Here is a 17,112-nt window from a genome sequence, read left to right on the forward strand (position 1 = left end):
ATACCTGATCAGTGACAAGCAAGAGTCAGCCAGATGAAGAAGAAAAGGTATTCCCAGCAGAAGACACCGCACAAAGAAGGAAAGTCATAGGCCAGCAGAGCATGGCGTATTCGTAGACCTTCATATCCTCTATCTGTCAGCCCCAAAGCTAAGCATAAACTTCTTTCATTCATTCAGTAAAAAATGTTGCCAGTGTACTTGGACAGCCAGCCCCTCAGAGGTAGAACTTGGCCCTGGGAGAATATTTGCTCTCCTCGAGTCCATGATTCCAGCCTGGCATTCCCATGATGCTGAGAGAAGGGAAAACTTGTGTGTATATATTGCTTCATCTCTATGGTGCTATTAATATTGAACAAACAGAAACAATCCAAGGGTCCACAAGCAGGTTACAAAATCATGGCACACGGTGTCCTGGCTGCCATCAGGGGGCTAATTGTGAAGACTAGGTAACAAGAGGAGGATGTTCTTCAAATATAGTGGTTCCCAGTGAGAAATTCTGATGACAGTCAGCACAGAGGGAGTGCCTTTTGATCAAGATAGGAGGGCACTTGGGCAAAATGTAAGTAGGTATGTTGGAGAGACTACATTGATTGTATTTTTTGTTTGAGCAATAAAATGTGGAAGGAGACAAAAAGAATGGCTCAATCACATGCTTTCCCCTTCACCCCACTTTCTCTGTACACCTCCATCTACATCTTTCCTTTTACATGCACCCTGCTTCTCCATAGGAGTCTGTTTCTATGACTCCCCAGTTATCAACTTTTCTCCCCCTCTGCCCACATGATTTGTCTCCACACAGGCATCTGGAGAGACCAGCGGGCTCCAGGAGACAGATGGAGTAGCTGAGATCTTGGAAGCAGTCACCTACACTCAAGCCCCAGTGAGTACTGGGTACTGTGCTATGTCATCTTGGTCAGCTTTTAGAGGGCTAGGCATTGTCCAAGAGGACCCAGACTTGGTCTGAAGTCTCTGTCCTCACATCTGTGACTTCATTCGACAGCTCACCTGGGGAAGTCAGGAAAATACTGGCCAGTGGGCATTTTGCAAAATCCTCAGTGTAGGGGGATTCCCTGGTGGCTCAGAGGTTAAAGCGTCTGCCTCCAATGCGGGAGACCCGGGTTTGATCCCTGGGTCGGGAAGATCCCCTGGAGAAGGAAATGGTAACCCACTCTAGTATTCTTGCCTGGAGAACCCATGGATGGAGAAGCCTGGTAGGCTACAGTCCACAGGGTCGCAAAGAGTCGGACACAACTGAGCGACTTCACTTCACTTCACTCAGTGTAGGGGAACGCCGATACCCAGGTGCCACCCTGTGCTGTGACCAGGGGAGGGCTTTCCAAAGGCGAACTCTGCTCCATCGCCTCCCAGCTGTGTGAGCTTAGGTGACTTACTCAGCCTCTCTGAGCCTCAGCCCCTCTTCCACCAAACAATAATCAGAGTGCTATCTTGTGGGGTCCTTGCGAGGTCCGATGAGGCTGTGCAAGGAAAAGGTCTCGGCCCAGTGCCTGGCACAAGGGAAGTGGCTGTTGTCGCACTTGTTCGGGGCTCTGGCTATGAGAGGGAAGTTGGGGCCCTCACTCCTGTGAGATGCAGAGCCCTCCTAGGAGCTCATTTCTGGTCCCATGGGAAAGGCAGCGGTGGTGTGGGCCTCCTCCCTCCTGGGAATGTGCCCTGTGGCCGAGACAAGGAAGTGGTTTTGAAAGCATTGAATCAGACTGTGGAGACACCAAGGAGCCTGTTCTAATAAAAACAGCCAGTAGTGTCTGAGTCACTGAACACGGAAGCCCCAGCCATCTCCTAGACTGGTCTGGCTCAGTCTATGGACACATCTCTGATGGAAGAAAGCAGGGAGCTGGAAAGAAGGCAGAGGCTATAAATCACAGACCTCCGGAGACAGAGGTGTGGGTGGGGCAGAATAAGACCAGAGTCTGTTACTGTGAGAGGGCCTTAACGGTCACCTCTTCCTGTTCAGAGATGTACAGAAAACTGCCCTTGGTACTACTGAACAAACTGTGAGGTCCAAAGAAGGAAAGAGACTGGGCCTAGGGTGTGTGGCTGAGCTGAGGCTAAAGCACAAGTCCCATTATGCCCCATCAAGGATTTGGCCATGACCTTGTGCTGCTGGCCGGGGTGGTGTTGCAGGGGTGCCCCCCCCAGGACCACAGCCAATTTGGGGGTAGCTGTGATGGAGAAAGTGAAGGGTCCAAGGTGCCTGCCTGGGTGGTGACTCGGGGTAGCTGTGCTGAGCAGTGTTGCAGTCCCATGAGCCCATCATCCCTTGGCCACCCCACTGGCATGTCCAGGACGTAGGGCAGCAGGGCACAGAGCCATGGTCCTCTAGGCTTTCTGGTCTGATGCTGCCCCCCAGTGTACCAGCTCACAGCTAGGAGTGAGGCTGACTCGGGCAGAGAGACTAATAACCCAAGGTGGTCCTGAGGGACGGACTTGAAGCGGGGCTTAAGAGCATGGGACGCCATGGAGGTGGAGGCGGGTCAGGCACAGCTGTAACCTCTTTCGCAGGGCGGTGTTTTCCTTTCGTTCCCCGGGGGAGGCACGGGAGTGCAAAGCTTTGCCTGAGGATGTGCAGTCTGGAGGCGGCAGAGCCGGGTTTCCAGCCTGGGTCCAGGCCACAGTCAGTCACATCAGCCCCAAACTGGGGACTGCCCCCCCTTTCACCCTCCCCTGGAAAACTCCCTCCCCCGGCTCCCCACCCCAGGACGGGGGAATTTCCCTCTTTGGCTCAGACGTTCCCCTCCCTTCTCTATCTGGCTTTTCTCTTGGAATGAATCTCACTTCCCTGTCCTCACCCTTTGCAACCTGCCACCCTCTAAGATACAAACCATGACCCTCAGACTGAATCATGGACTGCCTGAGCGGTCAGGGACTTAAAAAGCCAGCCCCTCCTCACCTCCTTCCCCATTTAGGGTAGGAGTCCCTGCTGCCCCATTCTTCCTCCTGCTAAGTCAGTGTCTGCTGACACACCTTTCCATTTCTGGAAAGCTCTATCTTTGCTGAGTTAGAATTAATACCGTATGGTTCTCAGCCCTGGCTGTGCATCAGAGTCCTGAGTGTGTGTGTGTGTGTGTGTGTGTATGTGTGTGTATATGTGTGTGTATATGTCTGTGTGTGTATGTATGTGTTTATCTATACTGTGTGTATGTATGGGGTGGGGTGGGGGGTGGGCGGAACTAGGAGTCGGTCTTAAAAAAAGCCCCTTGCCTGGGCGCGTGCCCAGACGTTCAGATTCGTGAATGAATGGAGTGAGATCGAGGGTCTGTCTTACTCAAAGCTCTGCAGAGGATTCTTTTCCACATCCAGGACCTCTCTTCCAGTGACACCCAAGGCTCACAGATCCCCAGCACACCCGGCCCTTTCACCCCTCGTCCATGCCTTGGCTCCTGCGGTTCCATTTGCCAGGCGGGCCCTCCCCCATCCCATCTCTACCTGGCCAGTTCCCACTCCTTCAGGGTCCAGTCCAAAGCCCCTCATTGGCGGCCACGGCCTCGGTCCCCTCCTCATGTGTGGCTCTCCATCCTGTAATCTCACAGCGAGTAGTGCCTGGGTCTGTGTCTCCCCGATTGTCCAACAGTTCAAGGACAGACGCCCTTCTTATTAATTCATTTCCATATCCCAGGGATCAGGTAAGCCATGGAACACAGTAGGGCCTCAAGAAATATGTGTTGAATGAGGGCCAGCAAATTACCACATTTTAATTTAAAATTAAAGACTCAACATTCGCATTTTGTCACAGGCCACACTGGTTCTCCATCTACACTAACCCCTGAAAACCAGCAGCAGCCTGTTGGAGGCAGGACCCCTGACCCTGACCACCAAGAGTTGGCTCATCAGCTCTGCCTTGAACCCAGGCTTCATGGCTGCCTTGGTGGGAGTTTATCTAAAGAGGTTTTCAGCTGACAGGCTGGAGTCAGTGATTCCCTGTAACCCAGCATTTGCCACATTGAGTTACTAAGCTTATCCCACCCTTTCCTGACTGTCCTGTGTTTCCTGAACCCTGACCTGCCCTACCTGCCTCATCTCCAATCCCATGTCCCTTATGAAGCCACTTGGCTTCCAGCCACCAGCAGCTTTGCTCCAGGATAAACACGGGCTTTCTTGGCCCCATCAGGGAACCATGTGAAGTGGCTTCCCCTGGACCCTTGGCAGGGAGAGGAGAGGAGAGGACCTGCCTGGGGCAGAGGTGCTTACTGCTCTGCTGGATCACTGTACAGCTGGGAATGAGGAGTTCTTGGTGCTCTTCCCAGCCTCTCCTTGGGTGGGAGCGTGCCTGTGTCCCGCTCCCACTACCCCTCCTGGTCCTGCCTCACCAGCCTTCTTTAGTGCATCCTCCTGGTCTCCTGGCCTAAACCTCAACACCCCAGATCCGTGCTCTCATTAACACCAGGGTGAACTCCCTAAAGTTCACACCTGCCCGGATCCCCCCATCCTGCTACCCAAAGGATGCTGTTTGTTGCTCCTTTACAAGCCCAGACTTCTCACCTAAGAGCCAGTCCCGTCCCTCTTGCTGCCTCCCCAGGCTTCATCCCCCTGCTACTCCTCCAGCCCTCTCCAAGATCAGGTTGTCAGGCCCTGTCAGTGCTTTGTCCCTTCTTACCTCAATGCCTTCCTCCATTCCTGCTTTCTGAAACGGTTTCTTCTTAAGGCTCAACTTCTTGAAGCCTTCCATCCTTGCTCTCACCTTGGAAACTCTAGAGTACAGTAAACTACATCTTTTTTTTTTAGTACAGAAATATTCCATATTCATAATTGAAAAAACAAGTGCAGATGAGCAAAAACATAATTATTACCTTTAATATCAATACCCAGAGAAATCACATCTAGTGATGTGGATGATGGCTACCATTTATGGGCTCATGATTTGGACCTGGCCCTGTACCAAGCACCTCCATGCATTTTATACCTTTTAAGTAGTTATTATTTTATTATTATTATATTATTCCTCCCCATTTTATAGGGGAGGAAGCTGAGGCTCAGTAAGTTATATGACTTACTCAACATAACATAGCTAATAAGAGGAGAGTTGGGATTTGACCTGAGTTTGATTATGAGAACTGAACCATTAAGTCCTAAGTTATGGGGCCCATAAGAATCTTGCTTTTCTGATGGACCAGAGACTCATCATTTATATACTAGGTTCTGACATTAAGGAAATAGCTTTCTGTTATTAGTCAGGATAGGTAAGTGATGGTTGTGGTAAGAAATTTACCCTGAAACCTTAATGTCTTAGTTATTTCCTGTTCTTACCACAGACCCAACACTGGTTGGCAGGATCCTTCTGTTCACCCCAGTCCCTTGAGCTCAGAAAATGATGAGACTGTCTGACCCCTGATGAGCCCTGGGTCACAGGAACTGCTGTTTGACTCTGGGTCTGGGGATGACCTTTGCTACCCTTTATCAGGATTCCTACCTAGATGTCTGAATTGTTGTTTCCAACTATTGGTTTTTTTGTTTGTTGTTTCCTAGTTGGCAAAGGTGGTTAAGATATAGGTTGACTTTGAAAAAGCTGCAAAGAAACTGAAGTTTCCTAGAAAGGAAACCATACCTGTCTTTTATTTTCATAGGCATGCGTTATTAGTATACATCTGGGATTGGATTTATCCAGCTTTCGCTGAACACAGCCCTCTTCCCCCCGCTCCCTCTCTTCCTTCCTTCTTCCCACCCTCCTTCCCCCCCTTCCTCCCATCCTTCCTTCCTCCATCCCTTCCTCTGTCTCCTCCCTCTAACACATCTTTACCGAGCACCTCCTCTGTGCTGGCCTGGGATGCAGGGATCACAGGAATGTGATCTCTGTGCTCCAAGAGCTTCATCCAAGAGTAGCAGGGTCTCGCTGTAAACTGAACAACATTTAATTACCCCAACATGCACCTTTTTCAGGGACTGAGGAAGATCAGTGATGACCTAGGTACACAATAGGCAAGATAAGGCTTTCTGGGTTTACTCAGCTTTTGTGGAGATACTGTTTTCTCCAGTGATACTCACTGCCGTCTTTCCTGCTCTCATGCCAAGTAAATCCTTTTGGGTCTCATGTTTCCTCCCTGCAGTCTAAAGAAGCAGAAGTTGAACCCATACACACACCTCCAACTCCATCCCCTGCCTCTGAGGATGCAGAGCTTTCTGGTGAACCTGTACCTGAAGGGACCAAGGAAACCAGCAACTTGAGTGCTGACCCGCACAGCAGCCCCGAGCAAGGCAAGTCCCTGGAGCTTCTTCATACTCAGTGGGTTATGTTGAGTGATGACTGGGCGATGTGTTTATGTATAGATGATGTGTGTGTGGAGCATCTCACTTGACTTTCCCTTCAACCTTGAGTAAGGAGCTGCAATCATCCTCACCTTACAGATAAGATGGAGAAGTCAAGTCATGGAGAAGTGATGTCACCCAGCTAAGATTGTACAGCTCATAAATGGCAGAGCTGGCATTTAATCTTGATACCAAGCACTTTTAACCCCCAGACTCCACCCCTCTAGGAGGGCCTGGAGTGTGAAAAGCTTGTGATCACTGTGACTGTTTATTAAATACCTACTGTGTGCCAAGTGTTATATACTTCCTCTCCAATCCCTACAACACATCTCCTAGTTGGTAGTATTAGCCAGGATTTTACAGATGGAAAAACCGATGCTTGGAAAGGTGAGCAACGTGTCCACAGTCACACAGCTAGTGAGTGGTGGAACTGAGCCAACACTCAGGCCTGACTCCAGAATCCCTACTCTTTCCAGCCTTGGCCACAAACTCACTGACTCTCAGAGGATCAGGCCATCTAAACTCCTGTTGGCACTTATCGGAAACTAACGAATGGCCAGAGAATGGCAGACACCCAGGAGGTTATCAGCAAGCCTGGCCTCCTGGTTACCCATCCAAGGCTCTCACCATTGCTCAGCCATACAGAGGAGCCCCGGCAGAAGTCCAGGGTCTGACAGATCCCCCAGGCAGCAGCTGGACATGTGCCCATAGCCTGAGATCAACCTGCATTTTCTGCTCTTTATCAGAGGGGTAGCCATTCAAATTGAAGTAAGTTATAGCCAACACCAGAGCACCGAAATTTAGGTGCAAGACCCCCCCATATTCACACATGCAGCCCTGGAACTGGTGACACAGAAGATTTAATTACCCAGGGACATGGTCATGGTGAACTCTGAAGGAAAAGCAGCTTTCAAAACTATGTGTGTGCTATGACCCTAAATTTGAATATGTGTTACTTATATCTATTTATATATTGCCATATAGAGCTGTGTGTGTGTTTGTATGTGTGTGTGTGTTAGAATGATATACAACAAAATGTTGTGAGTAGGCATGATTATAGGTGGTTTTCATTTTCTTTTTTCTTCTGTATTTTATAAGTCTAAAAAAATGACTTAGATGGTGAAGAATCTGCCTGCAATGCAGGAGACCCAGGTTCGATCCCTGAGTCAGAAAGATCCCCTGGAGAAGGAAATGGCTAACAACTCCAGTATTCTTGCCTGGAGAATCCCCTGGACAGAGGAGCTGGTGGGCTACAGTCCATGGGGTTGCAAAGAGTGAGACAAGCCTGAGCAACTAACACTTTTACTTTCATCAGTAAATGAATGTTATTTTAGCAAGTAAACTTGGAAAGTCTGTTCGTGAGAGAAGGTATACAGTACTGAATTTAAAAAATGGTATAATAATTTAATAAAGTCACAATACCAGCAAGGAGTCAGGGTGTAGCTATGGAAAGACTGCTGGCTGAGAGTAGACCCTTTGGACGAAAGCCCTGCTCAGCCACCTATTTGCTGTCTGGGCAAGCTGCTCAACTTTTCCAAGCTTTGGATTCCTCCTCAGTCCACTGGGAGCATTCACAACCCCTGCCTCCCGGGTGGATGAGAGGGTTGAATGTTGCCGCTGCGGGTATGGAAGTGGTTTGTGAGCTGCGCATGCTGCTCTCCAGGGCGTGATTAGAATCTCAGAGAGAGGAGCAAGGCGAGGGCAGAGACTGCGGGGTTGGGAGGCGTGGCCTCTCCTAGACTGAGAAGTGAGTGCGTAGGAGGTGGGACCCAGTCTGAGCGCAGCTCGCCTGTTCCCAGCATCTGCCAGATTCCTTCTGTGGCAGACAGAGGCCAAGCGGAAACAGCAGAGCTGGCTCGAGATCTTTAGAGGAAGGAGCTGGACCCCGAGCCCCAACTCTGGCTAGGGAAAGCCTCCCAAGAGTTGTATTCCAAGGGTCGCTGACACCATCCCGGCACAGGACATTTGAGCCATCCTCACCTTCATTCTTCAAGGGGTGGGGAAGCAGAGGCCTGGGGTCCCTCTGGCTGCTTGCACAGCACCCTCTGGTGGCCAGAGTAGGGAGAATGAGAGAGTGACTGGTGAGGGGCTGATGACTCCAGGACATTCCGTTTTTTAAAGTGCACACGGGCACAGCTTCCCTTGAATAGTTCAGCATCTCCCTTCGACACCGTCCTTACCTCGGGATATGGCTGAGCACAGCATGTGTGTAAATGGCTGGCTTTAGGGCCCCTCCCAGCCTCTTGTGTGGGACCTTGTTCTTCCTCTGCAAAATGGGACTAATAATCACAAGGTACTAATATGCAGATCAGAGCAGAACACATGCCGTGGGGTGACAATGGGGAGACTGAAAACATGGGACTCCTACCTTGGTTCTGCCCACCGACTGTGAGGTGGTGGGAGGTCCTTGTAGGGAGCACCGATGGGCCAGCCAGAGGATTCCAGGGAGGAGTGCATGGCACGAGTTAGCCTGGGACATAGCCCATAACAGGCAAGCATTTGTGTAGTTTAATGTCTTTTTCTTTGCTTTAGGACTCCATTTGCTTTTTAAATTGCAAAAGAAATATGTGCTTGCGGTAACAGTTCAATCAATGCAGAGTTGTACGAACCAAAAAAATGGTAGTTTCCTCTCCTGTCCTCTGGAGGAAACCAATATTAAGTACTGTGGTTTAGCTTAGTATGTGTGGTTTATCTGCACACACATATATATGTATGTATCTGTATATTTTATATGTTATGTATAATAATATATTAATTACATATTGATGATGATATATCTAATGATAATGAAGCGTGTATTCTCATACGTATATTTTTTTCCTTTTACAAATATAGAACCACACTAACAATGAACATTTATCCATCGCTAACTGTATGTCAGGCACCGTCCTCAATGCTTTTCTTATGTTAGCTTAATTAATCTTTGTAACACATAATCTTCAAAATGACTCTATGAGATAGGAATTACGATCCCTTCTTTATAGGCAAGCAGCCTGAGCCACAAGTTAAATGACTTGCCACAGGTCACATGCCTAGTGAACAGCAGCGCTGGGTTCTCACCCTACAGTTGATGCTGGAGCCTGTAATTGAAACCACCTTGCAATACTGCCTTTCAGCGTCTGTCTTTCTGCAGCACTTTTTCCCTCTTAATCCTGTATTACGAACATCTTTTCAAGTCATAGATGAAAAGAAACCTCATTCTTTTTCACTTGCAAAGTGCAGTTACTCATTGAAAAATGCCTGCTTCCTGTAGGGTCTGGTGAGATCCTGAATGATACACTGGAGGCAGTTCAGACTGTGGACGGTTCCCCGACTGCAGACACTGGCTCAGGGGATGGGGTCTTCCTTCATGTCACTGAAGAGGTGAGTGAATGGTAAATTTCATGTAAGTCGGTAGTACATTTGCTTGCTTATTTCAGACCTGATGGTGACTTGTCTTGGGCACTGCAGAAGGCTGCAAGAGTTTTAGTTGAACACCATGGAGACTGCCTCCCTCTTTCTGGTACAGAGGAGGTGGGAGTCCCAGGGCCCAAGATGCTCCCCAAGGATGTGCCAGGACAGGGGAGGAGACACAGCTCAGGCCGGTCCTCAGACCTCCCCAGAGGTGAATACTGGGCTCTCAACACAGAACCTGACTCCCTCCTGTTGTGAAGATGCACAGCCTTTTCCGCCCTTTGAGCCCCTTCAGGACAGAATCAGATTTTTTGCAGTGTGTCCACTGTATTGTTTGGAAATTGGCTTTTACACATGCAAAGCCAGTTGTTTAAAATGCTGGGCATGGGAGGGTGCCAAATTAAAACATATTATGTTTCTCTCCTCTGTGTTAGTCGCTCAGTCGTGTCCGTCTCTGAGACACCATGGACTGTAGCCTGCCAGGTTCCTCTGTTCTTGGAATTATCCAGGCAAGAATACTGGAGTATGTTGCCATTTCCTTCTCCAACTCAGAACCTTCTTACCTCTGACCTTTGCTAAGAACGGTGTGTCAGCTCATTCCTTCCCCTATCCTGGGACGAAAATTCAAGACACTCCTTTCCCAGTCACTGTCTGGTAAACAACCTATTTTCACAGGTATTTCCAAAATCCAGTCCAGCATAATATAAAAAAATCAATAAAAATACAGATACAACCAGGAGCCAGGCAGGGAAGGAAGCACAGGAACTTCCTGTCTATTTTCTTACTTCTTTCTCCTCTCTCTCATCATTACCCACCCTCCAGCAGCTGTTTTCGACATCTGCAGAGCCTGGCCCATCTGGAGAAAACGGCACAGTTTTATGTGTCTGGTCAGACTGTGATCTGGGCCTTTTGTGGGGAAGATGTCTTATTGCTAGAATATTCTCTCATGGGGGCTTTTGTGATTCCCCAGAGGTCCCTGTAAGGGATCTAGGACCCAAGTCCATTTTTGACCTTTTAACTTCTTCCTGGGCTTCCACCCTCTGGTCACCCTGAACCTCTAGGGGGCCCTGTGGGTTGAGTTCATCTCAGGATGGCTTTAATGGCTCTTTTTGGAGCGGTTGTTACCATTCTATCACCAGGAAAGCAACAGCAGGACAGTTATCTCTCTGTCTCTCTCTCTCTTCACTCTGAGTCTAGATGGCTGCCTGCTTTTGCCTTTGGTATTTCCCTAGAGGAATCAAACACCAGTCCCTTTGTCTCCCAAAGTCCGAGGACTATGTATTCTGCTTAACAAATGGTGGAGGGTGGGGGGAAGCCACAGCACACAGAAAATTGTCTCTAGAGGAATCTTTTTTAAATAATTTTTTTAGTTTATTTATTTATTTTTGGCTGTGCTGGGTTTTCGTTGCTTTCACTAGTTATGATGAGCCAGGGTTTCTTCATTGCAGTGCATGGGCTTGGCATTGTGGTGGTTTCCCTTTTTGCAGAGCACAGTCTCGAAGGCAAGTGGACTTCAGTAATTGAATTCCCAGGCTCCAGAGCACAGGCTCAGTAGTTGTGGTGCACAGGCTTAGCTGCCCAGCAGCACGTGGAATCTTCTTGGACCAGGGATCAAACCTGTGTCCTCCGTTGGTAGGCTGATTCCCATCCACTAGGCCACTAGGAAACTGCCGAAAGGAATTCTTGTTCTCTAATTGCTTAGCCCCTAAATGAATTCTTTCCCTTTTCTTACATAGCCCGGAGGCAGGTGGAGGGCAAATATCAATAGGATAGGATAGAACTGATTCTGTTTCCTTTCATTGTCTCTGTGCATGTCCCACATACGTGGTCTGGCTCTTTTTTTTTAGAGGTTAACAGAGGTTATCTGGAGCCTCTTGAATTATACTTGCCCTTTGGAACTTTAGCTGACACTGAGTCAGAATAAAATCTCATTTTAACAACTTATTAACCAAAGATGTATTAATGCGTCTTTTGCTGCCCAAACATTATTGACTGGAGTGTTTCAATATTCACTTATATAACAAATTGCCAACCAAAGGCTTTAGTTTCTGCAAAAATCCCCTGGTCAATAATATGTTAAAATCCTATGACATCATCTTTTCTCTTTTTTGGGGGGACAATAATTCTATAAGGATTTAATGTTATATGGGAAAAGAGTTCTGTAGCCCAGTGGGTTTGGGAAATGCTCCTCTCTGTATTCTGGTTATAGGCTCTAAGTCTTTCAGCAAAGAAATCTAACTCTGATCAGGTTAGTGTTTTTAGTATCAAAAGAACTATTTTCTGCAATGAAACAGAGCAAAACCCCACCCAAATATTTTTAAAAAAAAAAAAACAAACCTTTGTGAAACCGAGATAAAGCACAGTTGGTTTGGTGACACGAGCTGCAAAAGTTGCTCTCTCTCATCATATCCTGCACCTGCTGTGTAACCTTCAGAGAATCTGCCTGTGAATTTTCTAAGGAAACTGAGTCACAGGGAAAGAGAGTGGTGTCCAGTCTTGAGAAGGCTGAGGAGGACAGGGTTTCTGCCTACATATCTCTGAAGCAGTGTCGTGGGGGAAGACACTCACCCTGTTCCTATGCTCCTGGACGGGCACGCAGGAGAGGTCACAGGGAGGCAGACCGGGCTGGACTGAAGTATCTAGTACCCGAGCAGGTGTCTCAGGAGGCAGCGATCTCCCAGTCACTGGTGTGGCAAACAGATGCTTGGAATTAGGTGGAAGACACAGGGGCCTTGCAGTCTCTCCTGCCACAGGGATTCTGGGGGCTTTTGTGGAGCTGGGGCAACTTCATAGATAAGAAAGTACTTTGAGGAAAGAAGATACAGAGATGCAAATTGCCAGCCACAGCCATCTTGATCAGGGCTATGGGCAAGTGATCTGGTCCCTAGTGATGTCTTTGTTCCCAGAGTCCGTACACAGAAGATTTGGCAGCAACAGCAGCAGCCGGGGAGGCCAAGATGCCCATCAGCACTGCTTGGGAAGCAGAGGCCAGCAGCGTGCCCACCGGGGGACTGACCCTCTCCATGCCCATTGAGGACCCCGGGGAGGGGGTCACTCTGGTAAGCAGCTCAGAGTGCATGCTCTACTTCACTTGTTTCTGGAGTTTGGCGGTGTCTTGGATGGGAGCAGTCACTGGTCTTCCTCACCTGCTTGCAAAGTACAGAGTGATCGATGGCCTTGTGGGGCCAAGTCCAAGTAGACTCAGATTTGGAGGCCCAGGCCTCTGTTGACTGACTCAACAGGTGTTTGTAGAGTACTGCGCTATGCTGGGCACCAGGTGAGAAGGACAGATCCAGCCCCTGGGGGGACAGAGAGGGAAGAGGTAAGATAGGAGAGGCACAGATAGGGGGCCCAGAATCCAGAGTTTGGGGTCCAGTAGGCCTTTCTGGGTAAAGGATGCTGAAGGGGAGACCGGGGGATGCTTAGAAGTAGCCTCGTGATGGGAGTGAGACAGGTGTTCTAGGAGGTAGGCCAGTGGGAGCAGAAGCTGGAGGCATCAAGATGAACACAAAAGACCTACCCAAGTGCAGCATGCCTGCAGGGCCAGGCATGAGCAGTGGGGAAGGGAAACTCAGCTGGAGAGTTTCTAAGGAAACTCTCTCAGAGTTCCTCAGAGTTCTTTTTCACAGCACCCGTGGTCTCACAGAGGGGTGCTGTGAAAAAGAACCTGAACGCTCAGCAGAAGTGGGGAGTCACTGAAGGGCATTTCGGAGGAAGTGACCTAGTCACAGCAGGATCTTGGATCCCTTCACTCCTAAGTAGGGAAAGAAGGAAGTAAACAAGCCGGGAGGTAGGCAGGTGGGTTTGGGGGCTATGTCTAGGTCTGGAACAGGAATGTTGCCTTGCTGTAGGAGTAGTCAATGACGCCACCTCCTGCCAAGAATCCCAATGAGTAAAGGCCTGGAAAACATCCATCGGATCTGTCACAATGATGGTTGCTGCCCTCAGGGAGGGCAGTTCAGTTCCTTCCAGCCATAGTGCAGCAGGTCAGTGATGGTGGCCCTGGTGATGTCTTCCTATTCAGGGTCCAGAAAATGAAGAAGGTTCAGCAGCGACAGCAGCAGGGGAGGCCGAGGAGCCCGTGAGCATTGCCAGGGAAGCAGAGGCCAGCAGCGTGCCCACCGGGGGACTGACCCTTCCTATGCCCACACAGGACCCTGGAGAAATGGTCACTCTGGTAAAGAGTGTAAAGTGCTGGAAGGCTGTGGGTCACAGCTGGGAGCAGATCCCAGCCTTCTGAGAGGGCCAGTCTCCATTCTGTCTAGCAAATCCAGAAGAACCTGAATGGGGAGGGGGCACCTGACAAATACTCCCTCAGAGGTGGGGTCTGCCGGTGCCCATGAGTGTGCTGTGGAGAGTGCTGTGGCCCCTGGAGGCATGGGGACAGCTCAGGGCTGATGCAGGGCTTGGGAGCAGGAGTGGAAGAGTGCTGGGTGTGAACAGAGGAGGTGATGGTGGCCACAGCCACGCCCATTTCTGGGCACAAGCACAGGTGGTCAGAGCACAGTGGAGGGTCCAGGTTCAAGCAAGCCCTGGCATGGTCCAGTGGCCTGGCCAGGCCTTCTCAACCCTCCTTTCAGGCATCATGGAGAGACACTCCCATCTCCTGAAGGCAGGATGCAAGGATCCAAGGACACTGCAAGTCTGTCCTGTAACACCGTCATAATGGCTGTCCTGCACGTCCTTCAGACTCGACAGATTCAAACCTAGACTCCTTATTCTCTTGAGTTCCTGTCTCAGATGATGGAGTCCTCATCCACCAGCTGCCAAATCCAGAATTCTCTTCCCTCTTCTATACTTCCCACATTCTGTCATGTGTCAAGTCTTGTTGATTTTTCTGCCTCAACATATCACACTTGTGCCTCTTTCTACCTTTCTCCAGTGCCAGCCCCCTGGATCGAGCCACCGCATCCCCAGCCCAGACGATGGCTAAGGCCTCCCTTGGCCACCTCCACCCTCTCTCCCAGCTCCTCCTGGTGGGGGCAGCTGTCTGTGGGAGGCTTCCCACTGTTCCCCTTGCAGGCCCTGCTCCCCCACCTGGCCGCCACGGCTTGCAGGGTTCAGCCTCACCAGCCTTGGGGCCACATCTTGGGCCACTGTCCCTGCTCTCAGTGCTCCAGCCTCACTGGTCTTTTTTCAATTTCTGGATCATGCCTCACTCCTCCTTGCCTTAGAACCCTCCCACCCCCCTCTCTTATCTGCCTGGACCTTTTCCTCCTCCTCCTTCCCTCCTTTAATTCCTGCTTATCCTTAGAGTTCAGCTCAAACATCACTTTATTAGGAAGGCGCCTCCCAGGCTGTGAAGTCTGCCTGTCAGACACATTCACAGCACCCCTGAATGTCTCCTTGGAAGGTCTCATCACAATTGTAATTAGGAATAGTCTGGGTAAATTGCTCATTTCTGGCTCAGCTGGGCTGTGGGCTCTGTGAGGCTGGGGAGCACACACATCTTGCTCATAGATCTGTCTGCATCCCTACAGATGCTGGGGCCTCAGTAGATGTTTGCTGGGTGCGTGAAAGGAGGGGGTCGTCAGGCTGTCACATACCAACACTGGTCTTTGAGATCCTTCCACACATTCATTCTCAGCCTTTCACCTCTGGTACTAATGTCCAGACAAGGAAACTTTACAGGGGAGAGGACATGCCCCTACCAGGTGATGGAGCGCCCCAAGCCACTTGCTGGTTACATGGATTATTTTAATTAACTAATCATCACTACCACCTGCCCTTTCTTTTTCTTCCTCTTCTTCGCCTTGCTTCCCTCCGCCCTTACCTTTCCTTCCTCTTAAAGGCAAATCCCTTGTCACAGGGTGAGAAAACTAGGGATCAGGTTCCAGTCTTTACTCAAAAGAAACTAAGCTAGCAGAGCTGTCTGGAGATAGAAGGGCTTCCTGTGCAGGTGGGGAGTTCCCATTACTCAAGATGTGCATCCAGCAGAAACGTCTTGGAGGGGACTCTGGGGCAGGGAGGGGATGACCTGAGGGGTGCATTCTAAGCCTGGAGTTCTGGGGGTCTGTGGGCTGAGGCTGGTGCTAGATGAGCTATGGCCATGCTTTTGTCTGATGACCTCAGTAGTTTCCTCCCTGCAGTCACACACCCAGCGACCCGGGGTATGGATGAGGTGGATGATCCCTTGCGCCAATTTCCTTTCAGAGTCCAATCAGTGAAGAAGGCTCTACAACAGCAGCAGCTGCAACAGATGTGCCACTCAGCACTTTTGAGGAAGAAGAGGCCAGCGGGGTCCCCACCAACGACCTGGCTTTCATCACACCGACAGTGGCCTCCGAGCAAGGGGTCACTTCTGTAGGTGTCTCCTAGCATCCTCTCCAGCTCACAATGGGGAGGGAGGTCAGGGTCATGAGACAGGAGCAGTTGCTGGCCTTCCCAGAGCCATATGCACAGGCGACTTCGTTAGGGCACGGATTTAGGTCGGCACCAACAGAGGGAGGCAGGATGTAACTGAGGAGCATGGCAGAGGGGGTCAGGGGAGCAGGCTTGGTCCTGACCCTACTACGCCCAGCTTTGTCTTAGGAGAACTTTCTCAGAGCGTGGTCCAAAGTTAGACAGCGTTGCTGGGATCAGGGGAGGCAGTGAGCACTGCTAGGGAGGAGGGCTTAGAGGAGATGCACGTTTCAGAAGAGGATCGTGAACCTGTGCTTTGGTGAGTATGTCGGGAGTAATGACAGTTGTAGGTAGGCAAGTGCTTTGAAACTGGGCTAGCACCACTCAAAGGACAGTCGACAAAACTCCCCAGCAGCAGTGTGCGTGTGGCGTTGTGGGTGAGGCGACACGAGTCCTTATGTTGCTTTGGCTTCTCAGGGTCCTGGCGATGAAGACTTAGCAGCAGCCACGACAGAGGAGCCCCTTACTGCGGCTGGGGCAGACGCATTGGGCAGCACTCCCCCTGAGGGGCCCCCACTCCCCTTACCCTCAGTAGCCCCTGAAAGCGGGGCCCCTCCGGTAAGTGAAGATTTCACTTCACACAGAGGTGTGAAGATTTGACTTGGCCAGTCTTACAGAGGAGGGAAAGAAAGGCCAGAGTCATGGGAAGGGCGTGGGTTTTCATCTTGGTTTGCAACATGCAGAATTGGGGCTTTTGAGAGAACACATGAGGAAGCTGCAGTCTGTAGAGATAAAGCACGAGGTAAGAACCTAGGGCACCTGGCTCTGTGTCCCAAGTTGCCCACATCTTTAACTGAAGTGAGTCCAACAGGCAGACCTGCCGAAAGCTACAAAGGCCCATCTCAAATGTCATGAGATTCCCATTCTGGAGGTGAGAAAGCTTATAAGATGTGGCAGAGACTATAAAGGAAATAGAAGCATCAAAGGTGTGTGTGTGTTGGGGTGGGGAGAGGGTCCAATTACCTTCAGGTGCCGTGTAACACAAGTTTCTATAATTCTGGGTTGCAACTATATGACCTCAGGCAAATCCTTTTTTGGGGGCTTCAGTTTCCTCATCTG

General features: G+C 50.0%; 1 protein-coding gene across 3 annotated transcripts in view; it reads left to right on the forward strand.

Annotated features, from left to right (window-relative positions):
* The window catches only part of COL15A1 (collagen type XV alpha 1 chain), a 103,424-nt gene that overhangs the window by 37,806 nt on the left and 48,506 nt on the right, over positions 1-17,112 (forward strand). For 2 of the 3 annotated variants that reach the window (XM_061425787.1, XM_061425786.1), the window contains 7 exons: positions 800-880; positions 6,060-6,207; positions 9,512-9,621; positions 12,558-12,710; positions 13,676-13,828; positions 15,805-15,954; positions 16,471-16,611. In XM_061425787.1, coding sequence (XP_061281771.1) covers positions 800-880; positions 6,060-6,207; positions 9,512-9,621; positions 12,558-12,710; positions 13,676-13,828; positions 15,805-15,954; positions 16,471-16,611 — 936 coding nt within the window. The remainder of the gene's footprint in view (positions 1-799; positions 881-6,059; positions 6,208-9,511; positions 9,622-12,557; positions 12,711-13,675; positions 13,829-15,804; positions 15,955-16,470; positions 16,612-17,112) is intronic. The other variant, XM_061425788.1, reaches the window with a different exon arrangement.

This window comes from Bos javanicus, chromosome 8 (genome assembly GCF_032452875.1).
Source record: "Bos javanicus breed banteng chromosome 8, ARS-OSU_banteng_1.0, whole genome shotgun sequence".
NCBI classification, from domain to species: Eukaryota; Metazoa; Chordata; class Mammalia; order Artiodactyla; family Bovidae; genus Bos; species Bos javanicus.